A 16011-nucleotide genomic window follows, 5' to 3' on the forward strand; every position below is an offset into this window, starting at 1 on the left:
GTCTTGGCCAAAGTCATCTGAAGAATCTGAGGCCTGTCTGGTCCGGGGCGGTCCCTCCTGTGTCATGTGAGTTGAGTGGCTAACCTACTGAAGCTTCCTTCTTCTCTTCCCGGCTGGTGGGAGGAGAAGAATCCTGTCAGTTTGCTCCATAATGGCGGACACGTGTGGCCAAGTACTTCTGGGGTCTGGATTAACGATCCTTTCCCACCCCCTCATGTACATCAAAGTTCTAGTTCAGGTAAGATATATATTGAGATTAATCAAACATAACTGACCAGAATGTTTTGATCCAGCTATCTTTACTCCGAGGCCGGTTCTGTAACTGACAGGCTACTGTAGTTAGCTGCCACAACAGCCACAACGACTAGCTAGCTAAATAGAACTCACGTTACATTACGGTGTTGATCTTTCCATACTCCACACAGCCGATAAATTCAAGCTGATCTCATTAAAATATTACCTAAACAGCAGTTCACTTATCGTTTCAATCAGTATGTTTCTATAACTAGCTAAAATTAGGAGCTAGGGGGTAGACGTCACGAAAAGGTCAAAGAGCTAAGCTAGCTTGTTAGCGCACTAAGGAAGTGGGTTTCGACATTTTGCCGCAGATAAACAATTACCTTGTTATACAATTATTTATATCTAGCGGTTGTCTAAAAGGGATACAGCTTTTGTCAAAATGTACTTTTAAGTATCAGGTTCTGAGAATCAAAGTAACGGGTTGGGAGAATTAGGTTAGTGTTAGCTAAAATGTAACAACAAGAAAATCTACCTTTTACCTACATTTGATAAACAGTTCCAAACTAGACATGCCCCTATTTAGCCAGCTATCATGTTCATTTGTGCGACATTATAAATAGCATGAGAATAACGACTGGCTAACGTAACTAGATAAGTCTCGTTTTAAACGTTCAGGACACAATGGGCGCCCTTTGGCCCACTCACCCGTGTAACGCGAACTAGCTAGCTAAGGTTATAAAACGACAGGGTATTTCGCTGGATCATAACTGTGTGCGCGGTTATCATAAACTGGATGATAATTGTACTATGTCAAATGTCTGCAAAGAAAGTAAAACAAATGTTACATATTGTTAATCTAGATCGCGTAGGAAATGGTACTAGCCCTAACTATAACTGACTAGCACTTGGCCTTATATACTGGCGTTCACTTCAATGTATTATGTCATTACCTAATAAGTGGCAATTGCTCATGTATTCCTTTTCAGGTTGGCCATGAACCTCTCCCTCCCTCCCTTGGAAGAAACCTGTTTGGTAGACAAGTGTACCAGCTGCCTGGATTGTTTGCCTATGGTGAGACCTAAATTCCAGTCTACCCACTTGCAAAATGGCTAGCTAGTTTTCAATTAGCATCGGGCTGGTTGCACCAGTTACTGGCTACCCCACCTGGGCGTAAGCCCTTCTAAGGGCTATGCCTAGTAGGGGAGCAGGCGTAGGGTGTTAAATTGCGACTATATGTCATGATATGCACAGAAAATAATATACTTTTTTTTTCAATAGGATGTGAGTCTCGTGTTAATATTTCACAACCGCTTTTCGAGGTGCCTATGCGCGATTCAATAGCAAAATAATACCAAAGACAGTACAGTATTAAGATAGGGCTGGGCGATATGGCCAACATATCATATAATGGTATTTAAATGTTTCTGAATAATACAAGTTCAACATTTGCTTTGAGTAGTGTGTGACCGACCCTACGGTGGCAACACATACATTCTAATTGATTACAATGGGTAAAATGACATAGCGAAATCTAACTGCCTGTAGCCCAGGACCTGAAGCAAGGATATGCATATTCTTGATACTATTTGAAAGGAAACACTTTGAAGTTTGTGGAAATGTGAAATGAATGTAGGAGAATATAACACATTAGATTTGGTAAAAGATAATACAAAGAAAAAAACATGCGTCTTTGAAATGCAGGAGAAGGCCAAAATGTAATATTCCAGGTTAGGCGCAATTTAGATTTTGTCCATTAGATGGCAGCAGTGTATGTGCAAAGTATTAGACTGATTCAATGAACCATTGTATTTCTGTTCAAAATGTTATATCAAGACTGCCCAAATGTGTCTAATTGTCTTATTAATACATTTTCAAGTTCATAACTGTGCACTCTCCTCAAACAATAGCATGGTATTTCACTGTAATAGCTACTGTAAATTGTACAGTGCAGTTAGATTAACAAGAATTTAAGCTCTGCCCATATCAGATATGTCTATGTCCAGGGAAATGTTCTTGTTACTTACAACCTCTTGCTAATCGCATTAGCCTACGTTAGCTCAACTACGTTAGCTCAACCGTCCCGGTGGAGGGACACCGATCACGTAGAGGTTCTGCATTTCCTGCACTCATTTGAGATAATTTCCACAGTGCCACGTAGGGCTGCACTATATGTGCAAACAATTTAGGCCTTATTTTTAACTAAATGTTGCAATTGCGATTTGACTTGTGCTTTAGAGAAACAGTCATGGAAATGAAATGATTATTAAAATTCTATACTTAGAATATAATAGTGGGCACTTTGAATACAGTGTTTGATATGACAACAAATTACAATGCCAGGGAGGCGTTATTGTGACATGGTACAAACACTCAAACCGGACACTTTTATCTCAATCTCTTCATTCAAAGACTCAATCATGGACACTTACTGACAGTTGTGGCTGCTTTGTGTGATGCATTGTTGTCTCTACCTTGCCCTTTGTGTTGTTGTCTGTTCCCAATAATGTTTGTACCATGTTTTGTGCTGCTACCATGTTGTGTTGCTACCATGCTGTGTTGTCATGTGTTGCTGCCTTGCTATGTTGTCTTAGGTCCCTCTTTATGTAGTGTTGTCTCTCTTGTCGATGTGTGTTTTGTCCTATATTTATTTTTTTATTTTTAATCCTAGCCCCCGTCCCCGCAGGAGGCCGTTTGCGTTTTGGTAGGCCGTCACTGTAAATAAGAATTTGTTCTTAACTGACTTACCTAGTTAAATTTAAAAAATATATTAAAGGAACCAAAGTGTTGACAAGTGTTTCCAAGGGGACACTATAATCTTTGGCTACATTGAATGTTTTCTCTTAACTACTTAATTCTGCTAACATATTGTTGCTTTGCGTATTCCTCTTTGATTTAGAAGCTACTGCTTCACAAAAAACATGCAGATGTACAGTACCAGTCAAAAGTTTGGACACACCTACTTATTCAAGGGTTTTTCTTTATTTTTACTATTTTCTACATTATAGAATAATAGTGAAGAAATCAAAACTATGAAATAACACATGGAATCATGTAATACCCCAAAAAGCATTAAAAAAATCAAAATATATTTTATATTCTTCAAAGTAGCCACCCTTTGCCTTGATGACAGCTTGGCACACTCTTGGCATTCTCTCAACCAGCTTCATGAGGAATGCTTTTCCAACAGTCTTGAAGGAGTTCCCACATGCTGAGCACTTGTTGGCTGCTTTTACTTCACTCTGCGGTCCAACTCATCCCAAACCATCTCAATTGGGCTGAGGTCAGGATATTGTGGAGGCCAGGTCATCTGATGCAGCACTCATCACTCTCCTTGGTCAAATAGCCCTTACACATCCTGTGTGTTTTGGGTCATTGTCCTGTGGAATAACAAATGGTAGTCCCACTAAGCGCCAACCTGATGGGATGGCGTATTGCTGCAGAATGCTGTGGTAGCCATGCTGGTTAAGAGTGCCTTGATTTCTAAATAAATCAGCCAGTGTCACCAGCAAAGCGCCCCCGCACCTTCACACCTGCGCCTCCATGCTTCAAATTTGGACTTATCAGACCAAAGGACAGATTTCCACCAGTCTAATGTCCATTACTCGTGTTTCTTGGCCCAAGCAAGTCTCGTCTTCTTGTTGGTCCATTAGTCGTGGTTTCTTTGCAGCAATTCGACCATGTAGGTCTGATTTCAAGCAGTCTCCTCTGAACAGTTGATATTGAGATGTGTCTGTTACTTGAACTCTGAACTGTTTATTTGGGCTGCAATCTGTGGTGCAGTTAACTAATGAACTTATCCTCTGCAGCAGAGGTGACTCTGGGTCTTCCTGTGGCGGTTTCATCATAGCACTTGATGGTTTTTAGCGATTGCACTTGAAGATACTTTCAAAGTTCTTGACATTTTCCGTATTGACTGACCTTCATGTCTTAAAGTAATGATGGACTGTTGTTTCTTTGCTTATTTGAGCTGTTCTTGCCATAATATGGACTTGGTCTTTTACCAAATAAGTAGCCAAGTGGTTACAGCGTTGGGCCAGTAACCGAAAGGTTGCTGGATCGAATCCCGAGCTGACAAGGTTAAAAATCTGTCATTCTGCCCCTGAACAAGGCAGTTAACCCACTGTTCCCCGGTAGGCCGTCATTGAAAATAAAATGTTGTTCTTAACTGACTTGTCTAGTTAAATAAATAAATAAAGACATTCTGTATATCCCCACTCTATTGTCACAACACAACTGATTGGCTCAAACGCATTAAGAAGGAACGACATTCCACAAATTAACTTAAGATGGCACACCTGTTAATTGAAATGCATTCCAGGTGACTGCCTCATGAAGCTGGTTGAGAGAATGCCAAGCATGTGCAAAGCTGTCATCAAGGCAAAGGGTGGCTACTTTGAAGAATCTCAAATATAAAATATATTTTGATTTGTTAAATTTTACTACATGATTCCATATGTGTTATTACAAAGTTTTGATGTCTTCACTATTTTTTTACAATGTGGAAAATAGTACAAATAAAAACCCTTAAATGAGTAGGTGTCCAAACTTTTGACTGGTACTGTAGGTCCACCATTACTGGTATTATTAGGCTGTATAGCTAGTTACGGTTGCCCTGACTCAGTACATTTTATTAGCTAGCTAGCGATTAGCATTAGCGGCTAATGAGATTTAGGCCCAATTTACTAAGAAAATACAAACTAGCTGTTTGCAGATGTAAGAAACACAAACTAATAGTCTAATTATATAACGCTAGTGAATTTATATTAAGAACAACATTGTTTCATGTGCTGCATTGACCATGCAGAGATGGAACACAAGTGTCAAGGTAGAGGAACACCAAATGTGCTCCTTGATTGACAGCGGTCGGGGCTCGGTCTGTGTGGAAAGACATAGAGCGAGAGGGTAGCGAAGTAAACTGTGAAAATGGACGTTACACACAGCGTATCACATTTTAACAAACCAAACATTCAAATACTTTTAGAAGGTAAAGTAAAACCCAAACCATGCATCAATACCGGTATATTGTAAAACATGGTATACCGCCTAGCCCTAGGCTAAAACTGTTTCTCCAATAGAAATCCTTGACCACACTTGTAGGCGATGTTGGCTAGCTAAGCTTATGCATAGAAACACGTAATCGGGTCTAAAGGTCATCTCGACCTGAGATGCACATGTGTAAGCCGTCAAATCAAAGGCACTCCTTCGATATGAAGTTGTTTTTGACGAAAAATTATAACGTGTCAGTTTGTCATTTTCACAAGGTTCAAGTAATAACATGTTCAACTACCTAAGACATTTTCTCGAATCGAGGTTGTCTTTTAAATTTTGAGAAAATTAACTACTAAGGAAGAATTTTTCGCCTCTCTCTGACCGCTCAAACCCGGAACACTGGCCTAGTCTGTTCCGTAAACGTTCCCAGAAGTCTCGCAATGATGAGCCTCTGCGTTTAGAAACTCTGGGATAATACACTTGATTTATGCCACATTATAGCATGCTAAATGTGTCTGAGCAGATATTAGCAAACTAATAGATGAGCTGCTACCTCCACTTATTTGCCAGCCAGAGATCAAATAACAAAATATATAGACTGAGATTCAGTTACATGATAATCAATGTGATTTTGTCCAGGGCTTTTAGTTGAGATATAGCCCTGGCTACTACTTGAGTGAAGAGCAAATTAATGGCATTAGCCTACTTTATTCCAGTATTTTAATAATTCAGTGATATTCATTTCCGAGGTAATTATTGATTGATCCTTCCAGTTGTGGTTAAGAAAACTTGCATGCATACTGGTGGGCTTTGCGAAGTGATGGGACATGCCATGAGGCTGATAACAGCTTAGTAAAGGGCGCTGCCTAGCAACCATCATTATCAAGCATCAAATCTCATGAACGTGCATTGCTTACGCCTGGCTTAGCTACGACTAGTCTTATTTTTGGTTGGCGCAGCAGGTGTAAATTCTGATCCCAAAGTCAGACGCAGCTACGCTGACCTAACATTTAAGCCCAACTTTTTACGCTCGACTGGTGCAATCAGCCCTTGTTCCTTGATGGTACTAATGATTTAGTGGTGTTCGGGTCAGCTGTTTGTTCACCCACACCCGCCTGCAATTGCTAATAAAACATCCAGCCAACTATATGGGTTGAGGCCCCCAACCGACCCTAAAATGCGCTGCATGGTCAATCCAATGTCTGCATTGGCCATGCAGCATTTACGGGGATACTGCTTCTGCAGAAGTCGGGGCATTCATACACTATAAATAACAAAAGTATGTGGACCCCCCCTTCAAATTAGTGGATTCTGCTATTTCAGCCACCCCCGTTGCTGACAGGTGTATAAAATTGAGCACACCGCCATGCAATCTCCATAGACAAACATTGACAGTAGAATGGCTTTACTAAAGAGCTCAGTGACTTTCAACGTGGTACTGTCATAGGATGCCACCTTTCCTCGGTTGCAACACTCACTACCAAGTTTCAAACTGCGCCTGGAAGCAACGTCAGAACAATAACTATTTGTCGGGAGCTTCATGAAATGGGTTGCCATGGCCGAGCAACCGCTCACAAGCCTAAGATCACCATGCATCTGCTGGAGTGGTGTAAATCTCGCCGCCATTGGACTCTGGAGCAGTGGAAACGTGTTCTCTAGAGTGATGAATTACACTTCACAATCTGGCAGTCCGACGGACAAATCTGGGTTTGGCGGATGCCAGGAGAAGGCTACCTGCCCCAATGCATAGTGCCAACTGTAAAGTTTGTTAGAGGAATGATAGTCTGGTCCTGTGTTTCATCGTTTGGCCTAGGCCCCTTAGTTCCTTCCAGTGAAGGGATATCTTATCGCTACAGCATACAATGACATTTTAGATGATTCTGTGCTTCCGACTTTGTGGCAACAGTTTGGAGAATCCCCTTTCCTGTTTCAGCATGACAATGCCCCCATGCACAAAGTGAGGTCCATACAGAAATGGTTTGTCGAGATTGTTGTGAAAGAGCTTGTCTGGAGTGCACAGAGCCCTGACCTCAACCCCATCGAACACCTTTGGGATGAATTGGAACGCCGACTGCGAGCCAGTCCTAATCGTCCCACATCAATACCCGACTTCACTAATGCGCTTGTGGCTGAATGAATGCAAGTCCCCGCTGCAATGTTCCAACATCTAGTGGAAAGCCTTCCCAGAAGAGTGGAGGCTGTTATAGCAGAAAAGGGGGGACTAACTCCATATTAATGCCCATAATTTTGCAATGAGATGTTGGACGAGCAGGTGTCTATGTACTTCTTGCACTTCATGGAGCGGCGCAGAGCTGTTGTCAAGGAAGTGAGTTTCTGTTTATACAGGACCCCCCCCCCCCACCTACCGTCAACCAATCATGTCAATCGAGAGCTATACAGAGCCCTCTTTATTGTTACAACATTTGGTACAGATCTCAATTTCGCCTCTGCATGCCTCCGGAGGCTCCGCAATTGCGTGTCAACCTCCATACGGAGCCCCCGAACACACTTTCGGCTCAAGCATAATATATAAAATGCACTGTAGACTACAGTCAGACGGCAAACTATTTTGGGACATGGGGTGCAGGATTTATTTTGCCTGATTTTAAGATGTTTGTGCTTATAATTAAGATGCATGCAGCTTATCTTCTGTCATTTATATTGTCCTAGAAGACTAAATAAGCCCTTGCTCACCAGAACGTCATAAATCGTTAGAATGAATGCAATCTTGTTGACATCTAAAGTTTTCTGTCATCCCTGCTTCGTTCGTGGAGCAGACATTTAGGGACCGGGAAGAAAATGCAATAAATAACAAACAAAAAGGAAAGATTTAGAAACATTTCCAAATTACATTTGTTTGACCGGTTGTAAAGAAATAGAAAGCTCTGAAAATGACTCAACGTGTTTCTAATAAGATTTCGTTTTTATTTTTTATTTAACCTTTTATTTAACTACGCAAGTCAGTTAAGAACAAATTCTTATTTACAATGACGGCCTAGGAACAGTGGGTTAACTGCCTTGTTCAGGGGCAGAACGACAGGTTTTTACCTTGTCAGCTCTGGGATTTGATCTAGCAACCTTTCGGTTACTGGACCAACGTTCTAACCGCTAGGCTATCCGCCGCCCCATGGATGCATATTTTATGTGGTTGAAATACGATCAGCTTTTATGACGCTGATAACGATAGCGTCTCTACAGACGGCATCTAAATGCGCTTTCACATGCTCTCAAAATGCTGAAAGAAATAAATCATTTGTGTCCTACATTTGGTGTATTATTTTACTGCAAGAAATGCTTCATTCTGCAGGAGTTAATATTAAGGCTATGTGAGAGGTTATATACCTACAGTCAGTGTCCAGATTTCAGTTTTCATTTAACCCATCAGAACAGTAGGCTTCAGTTCCCTTGACGTGCAATAGGTCTATTTTAAAGTCCCCGTCTTGACTGTCCAATTTGTGTAACACCTCACAATCATATCACACAACATATCATCCTCTTTTACCACTTCACCAAATTTTTCCCAAACATTTACTTTTCTGGCCTTTGATTCTCTTTATTTTCAACTCTCCATTTCGCAGCTTTTCTCTTATTGAATTAAACTCCGACATTGTCCTTTATGCCTCCGTGGATCGACGTTAATTCTTTCTGCCCATTCGCAAAAGCATTTTGACGATTGGCGTGTAGGCTATTTGGCGGCTGTACAGTTATGGCCCTAAAGCTTATAGGCTTACAAGCTAATGCCAGATAGTCTAAAATAATGAAAGGGTGAAAAAATATTTTGCCTTTTAGATATTATTGCTCAATTGTTTGGTCTTATTTCAACCTGGGCTTCATCCAGACTATTTCATGACCCTAAACCAGCCCACCCCGCAGATATAACTGCAGGGACTGCGGGTTATCGGTCAACCTGCGCATCACTAATGGTGATGGATTTAAACTGGACTTATCTTGATGTTAAACTCCAACTAGTAGGCAACTGGGAATAAGACTAGTCCGACTGTATGGTACGGACAGGCCAATGAACGTGTTGATTTTCTATGTGTCTGTTCTTTGATCCTGTCATTTCTGTCTTTTAGCGAAGCACATCATAAAGATTGATGGCAAGGCAGGTCTCTTTAATGGCCTAGCCCCCAGGCTCTGTGCAGGGACCATCGGCACCCTTGTACACAGCAGAGTCTTGCAGGTGGGTCTAACTAACACGCTGGCTTAATGTAGCTTCCTAAATAAATCTTATCTGACGTTTTCAGACCTCAGCAGTAGTCTAGCCTCAATCCCTAAATGTGATCACGTTCTGTGTGGAAAGTCGTGCTCGTCAGAGAATAAGCTATATATTGGCTTGGGAATTGACTCTGTGTGACTTGAGCTGGATTGGCCTTTCACTGTTTTAGGATGGTGAGTTTGACGAAGGCTATTTGTTTCTAAATTCATGAACTGACAAATGCTCTGGATGGCAGTGTCGACACACCATTATGAAACTGGATCCCTGTTGAACTAATCACTGCTGTCTTTTACAGAGATGCCAGGATGCAGGCAAATATGAGGTAAATATTTTTGGCCTGGTTATGTACTAATTGTATAATTGACTCTTATTTATTTTATTAAATTAAACTTCTCTTTTTAAATGCAGGCTGTGGATATTTATGGTCAGTTTTAAATCCTTTTTAGGTGTCTGGAACCAGTCAGAAAGCTGAAGAGGGATCTTTACAGCATGTTGTGAACGAGGTATGAATAATTTATCCAGTAAAGCAGATGGTTTGACAGATGTTTGTTTTTTAGCATGTTATTGCCTTTGATCTTGGGCGTGTTAAATTTGTTCCAATCGAAATATTCAGATTTGTTTTCACCGTACGCAAGTAAGTTAATATCTGGGGTGCAGATGGTTCTTGGTGTAAGGGGAATTATCCCCAGCTAAAGCTGTCCAAGCTGGATTCATGTTTCCTTCTAAATTCTGCATCACCATTCTTTCTGTTTTTCTTTTACCACAGACAACCAAAGAGATGATAGCCCGCTCCTGTGCCACGATCGTCACGCACCCCTTCCATGGTAATTGTACTGTTTGTGTCGAGCAACTTTTTGTCTTGTCATCCTTTGCCCTAAATGCGTGTTCTCATAGGATAATGACTACTGCATGGATACTGTGTTCTTAATGGTTATTTTCTGTTTGTACCAAAGTGATCACCTTGAGATGCATGGTCCAGTTTATCGGTAGAGAAACCAAGTACAGGTGAGTTTCTCTTAACCTAAATTCAATATGTGTTTTATACGATTTATAGCCATGTAATGCTGAATATTACAAATGTTTCTTGTTGTCTTGCAGTGGAGTGTTTGATTCCATCGTCACTGTCTACAAGAATGAAGGAGTTCTGGGATTCTTTGCGTAAGTATGATCTTCCTTTGGCTACATGACCAATGTCTCATCAAGGGCATCCTTTACTCTTGACTTGCTAAATTACTAGAATACATTTGATCTCAGTAAATTCAGTCAATCCTTTTGAAGTTATTTTTAGAGGTAAGTTTATGCTTGCTCCAGAATCTTGCAAATGTTTTGCTTTCTGAATGCCGTTTCCTCTGGATGTCTGTACCATGACCTCTCTTTCCTTGTCGTCTTAACCTCCGACTAATAGCTGTGCTCTCATGCAGGGGCCTTATTCCTCGTCTGCTGGGTGACGTGCTCTCTCTGTGGATCTGCAACATGCTTGCCCACCTCATCAACACATACGCCATTGATGACTCAGTAAGTCAGATGGATTTGGGTTTTTGCCACTTGTTTAAAGGTCCAATGCAGCCGTCTTTTCTCCATCTCAAATCGCTTCTGGGTAACAATTAAGTACCTAAGCTTCTTGGCAAATAGCTTCTTAACAAAGAGCATTTTCTCAAGCAACATTTTTGCTAGGACTGTCTGGGAGTGGTCTGAGTGGGAAACTGAAAACTATCCGTTATTGGCAGAAAGGTTTGGAACTCGTTATTGGTCTAACTAATTTACCACCTGGGGACGTCACCAGGCATTCCAAAACACCATTCCACCAAAACAGCATTCAGGGCATCATAATTTTCACAGTATTATTCCAACCTCATAGTGTGGTATTCTATGTATATTTTTTTACGTAGGACAATCAAGTTTTTGACTGCACTGGGCCTTTAAAGTAGATGTGGCCCTCACATCAAAAAAATACCATGTACTGAAGTGCATTTGTATGTCAGTGTAGAATGAATGGGTAAGTGAATTATGACTTCTTTTTTTTAATTCATCCTTTTCTCAGATGAGTCACACAGGAGAAATAAAGAACTGCTCTCAGGCTGTGACTGGGGTAAGTGTAAAACATGTTTTAAATAATAAACAGTTGACAGGATTTTTATTGGGGTCCGGTGTGGCTGTTGGTGGAGCATGGCGATTGCAACGCTAGGGTTGTGAGTTCAATTACCACGGGGGACCAGTACATAATAAAATAAATGTATGCACTCACTACTGTAGGTCGTTCTTTATAAGAGCGTCTGCTAAATGAATAAAATGTTAATGTATTGCTTTGGTTGCGCATGTTCTGTCAATTTTGTTGGGCTGTTTTAGTTCTGTAATTTCACCCTCTTGTGTTCCAGTTCTTGGCCAGTATGCTCACATACCCCTTTGTTTTGGTGTCAAACCTCATGGCTGTCAATGACTGCGGGTAAGTAGCTGTGTTTGGATGTTTTCAATCTTTTTTTACTTTAGTTTATTTACAAAATGTAGAACGCTTTGAAAGATATCAAGTTGCAATGCGTGCGTTGGCATCACCGGTTTTCATGTCATTTGAGGAAGCCTTTATTTCCTAATTGTTTTTCCTGAACTAGTTCTGTGCAGGTACACATTTGGATCTTAACCTGCCTTAAACAAAACATTGCTGGTTTAAAGGCACAGTGTTTGATATATTTTCCCACATTGAGGTCGGAATAACACTGTGAAAAATTATGCCATTTTAGTGTAAGAACTGACATTTCAGCCTGTTTTGGCGGAATTGAGGTTTGGCCTGCCTGCCAAAATCACCAGGTGGTGTAAGTTAATAGACCAATAACACAAAGCGTTTCAAATAGGTCTGGGCGATTTTATATTGAATTTGTTTGTCCGATTTGTTCTCGTCTCCTTCGATACTTCGGTGCTTTGTACACCTTCCCATTTACACCAGAGATGCGTATATAATGACGAGATGTTCATGTCTCCGCCCCAACAATGGGAGTCATTGTCCCAAAGGCCGGTGACAAGCTAAACCCATAGAAACGCATGGGCTTATTTCGTACAGATTTTGGCAAGTAATACCTCAAGCTTTGCATCTTCCTCTCTGTTTACACACACACACACACACACACACACACACACACACACACACACACACACACACACCAAGCCCCTCCCCCAGCCACTCACAACAAAGATGAGATCACTTCCTCTCTGACAAGTGGATTCAACTTGCTATTTGCATTTGAGGTTTGGTCCAACATAATTAGTCGTATGGACACCGAAACATTATTTTACTGTAATAGAGAAGTTAACCTTTTCTAACAATACCCTTTGTCTCCACTACTCAAATTGCGTGCAGAGCAGACTACTAAAATGGGAATATCAATGAACGTAGATTCTGGAAAATGTATGATCAGTTTGTCACGCGGCATTGCAGTACCGCTAGCAGCATTTTAGCCAAAGACTGTTATACTATCTGCCTAGTAGTCTGTTTTGTAAATATGCAATAAGCGTAAGGTAGGTCACTTGATTTCAACATCTGAACAAAGTGTACAGGCTAGCATTCTGTTCAAACAGTTGAAGGACAGACGTCTGTTCATAACAATTTGATTGTTCTGCCTTGGTAGCTGGAAAATAAATCCAAATTGGCTAAACTGGAAATACTGTATGAAGATTAGCTGGCTTCTCACTAGTACATGGGGTTGAGCTATTGAGACTAGAGGTCGACCGACTATGATTTTTCAACACTGATACCGATTATTGGAGGACCAAAAAAAGCCGATGCCGATTTTTATGTATTTGTAATAATGACAATTACAACAATACTGAATGAACACTTATTTTAACTTAATATAATACATCAATAAAATCAATTAGTCTCAAATAAATAATGAAACATGTTCAATTTGGTTTAAATAATGCAAAAACAGTGTTGGAGAAGAAAGTAAAAGTGCAATATGTGCCATGTAAAAAAGCTAATGTTTAAGTTCTTGCTCAGACTATATGAAAGCTGGTGGTTTCTTTTAACATGTCTTCAATATTCCCAGGTAAGAAGTGTTAGGTTGTAGTTATTATAGGACTATTTCTCTCTATACCATTTGTATTTCATATACCTTTGACTATTGGATGTTCTAATAGGTACTTTTAGTATTGCCAGCCTAAACTCGGAAGTTGATAGGCTTGAAGTCATAAACAGCGCAATGCTTGAAGAACAGCGAAGAGCTGCTGGCAAATGCACGAAAGTGCTGTTTGAATGAATGCTTACAAGCCTGCTGCTGCCCACCACCGCTCAGTCAGATTGCTCTATCAAATAATAGACTTAATTATAATATAATAACACACAGAAATACGAGCCATAGGTCATTAATATGGTCAAATCCGGAATCTATCATTTCGAAAACGAAACGTTTATTTTTTCAGTGAAATACGGAACCGTTCCATATTTTATCTAACGGGTGGCATCCCTAAGTCTAAATATTTCTGTTATGTCATAATTATGTAAAATTCTAGCAAACTAATTACGGTCTTTGTTAGGAAGAAATGGTCTTCACACAGTTCGCAACGAGCCAGGTGGCCCAAACTGCTGCATATACCCTGAGTCTGCTTGCATAGAACGCAAGAGAAGTGACACAATTTCTCTAGTTAAAAGAAATTCATGTTAGCAGGCAATAGTAACTAAATATGCAGGTTTAAAAAAATATATATACTTTTGTATTGATTTTAAGAAAGGCATTTGTTTATGGTTAGGTACACATTGGTGCAACGAAAGTGCATTTTTTTTTGCGACTGCGCTTGTTAAATCACCCGTTCGGCGAAGTAGGCTGTGATTCAATGATAAATTAACAGGCACCGCATCGATTATATGCAACACAGGACAAGCTAGATAAACTAGTAATATCGTTTTGATTGTTTTTTTTATCAGATAAGTTTAATGCTAGCTAGCACCTTACCTTGGCTCCTTGCTGCACTCGCATAACAGGTAGTCAGCCTGCCACGCAGTCTCCTCGTGGTGTGCAATGTAATCGGCCATAATCGGTGTCCAAAAATGCAGATTACCGATTGTTATGAAAACTTGAAATCGGCCCTAATTAATCGGTTGACGTCTAATTGAGACCTGTGTTAATTGTCTAGCAAGCCTGCTACAAGACGTTAGTCATTATTAGTGAATGTGCATTATGCGTGGTTCTGGTTAAATGAACAAGGGCATTTAATACTCAGTTGAACACCAGATCAGTAATTATTCCAAAAAAAATCAGGTTGAACTAGATTATATTATTAGTGGGTCTATGGTTGTGGAAGGCTTATTTAGCCTAGGTATGATTTCACAAGCCCTGAATTCATTTAATTATTGCTGATTGTTTGAAATGCAGTGTATGACATTTAATAGCACAAATTTTATTTAGTTCACTTTTTTGTTTGTTGATGAATCGTGAAACAATGACTTTTAGGCCATATCGCCCATCCATAGTTTCAAACCTCTCTGCCACTGACGGCTTGTTTTCAGGTTACATATCCCTCGCATTAGGCTCGTCCTCACTCAGACCACCCCGACAGTCCTAGCAAAATTCTTGCTGGACACCATTGACTTTTTTTTTTTTTAAGTTTCCCTGTAGTGAGTGGTTTGTTTAAGGCTGGCTTTCCACATAAGCACTCCTGTCTTTTACAGGCTGGCTGGCGGCCTCCCTCCCTATGCTTCTATATATCCAACCTGGGTGGACTGCTGGAGGCACCTGAGCCTAGAGGTAGGTTGCTGCTTTCAAAATGTTAATGCTACACAAGATCCTTGGTTAAGTGTTTCTAAATTGGTGAATTATTATGGATAATACATTTGTGCCATTAAGATGTTCCTGTTTTTGTCTTTGTATTCCCTCTATTTATAGGGAAACATGAGCAGAGGCAACAGTTTATTTTTCCGGAAGCTGCCTGTGGGGAAGACGTATGCAATCGACCAGAAGAGATTTTTTTAAAGTCTTGAACTACCTGCATAGAATCTAATTGTAATTATATAAATTGACATTGCCTGAATGGGGGTGAATCGCTGGCATCTAATCCTTTGTATGCACTTGTTTACTTTTCTTTTTTAACAACCTGTCATCAAGTAAAGAACTGCTTTGATTGGAAATGTGAAGAGCTTCCTTTTAATAGACATTTGTAAAACTGTACTGCGGGTTAATTAAATGGAGCCGTTTCACCTAAATCCAGGAACAAACGTGATGGGAGACTGACTTATGTCACCTATTGCCAATGTATACCAAGTTTCGGAATACCCTGTATATCTGGAATGGAGGCTCTCCTTGTTGAGTTTAAGATGGAAGTTATTGAAAATGTGCATGTAATGTTTAATTCAAAGGGATTTTGGTCCCTTGTGTTATGGACGTGGTCATGCTACAACTTCAAAGGGTCCATGTGGTGTTAAGGTAATTTTGGGCCACACTGTGCTATGGAGTTGACAAATGTCTATCGCCTTGTCGAAGCAGTCAGGTGCTTGTATTAACTCATTGACTGATCCAAATAAAGATGCTTTTTTTTGACTTATTGGGTTTTATAAGCTTTTGATTTCTCCAAATGGGAAC

General features: G+C 40.3%; 1 protein-coding gene across 1 annotated transcript; it reads left to right on the forward strand.

The window, feature by feature from the left end:
• LOC139575037 (mitochondrial carrier homolog 2-like) lies at positions 1–15973 on the forward strand. The gene is made up of 13 exons (XM_071399964.1): positions 1–238; positions 1227–1311; positions 9306–9412; positions 9744–9770; positions 9895–9951; positions 10215–10272; positions 10402–10453; positions 10547–10606; positions 10870–10963; positions 11490–11537; positions 11824–11891; positions 15105–15180; positions 15319–15973. Exons 1-13 carry the CDS (start codon positions 152–154, stop codon positions 15403–15405), a joined length of 906 nt encoding a protein of 301 aa, XP_071256065.1. The 5' UTR covers positions 1–151; the 3' UTR covers positions 15406–15973.
• The last annotated feature ends 38 nt before the right edge of the window (positions 15974–16011 follow it).

The sequence above is a fragment of the Salvelinus alpinus genome, chromosome 5, assembly GCF_045679555.1.
Source record: "Salvelinus alpinus chromosome 5, SLU_Salpinus.1, whole genome shotgun sequence".
NCBI classification, from domain to species: domain Eukaryota; kingdom Metazoa; phylum Chordata; class Actinopteri; order Salmoniformes; family Salmonidae; genus Salvelinus; species Salvelinus alpinus.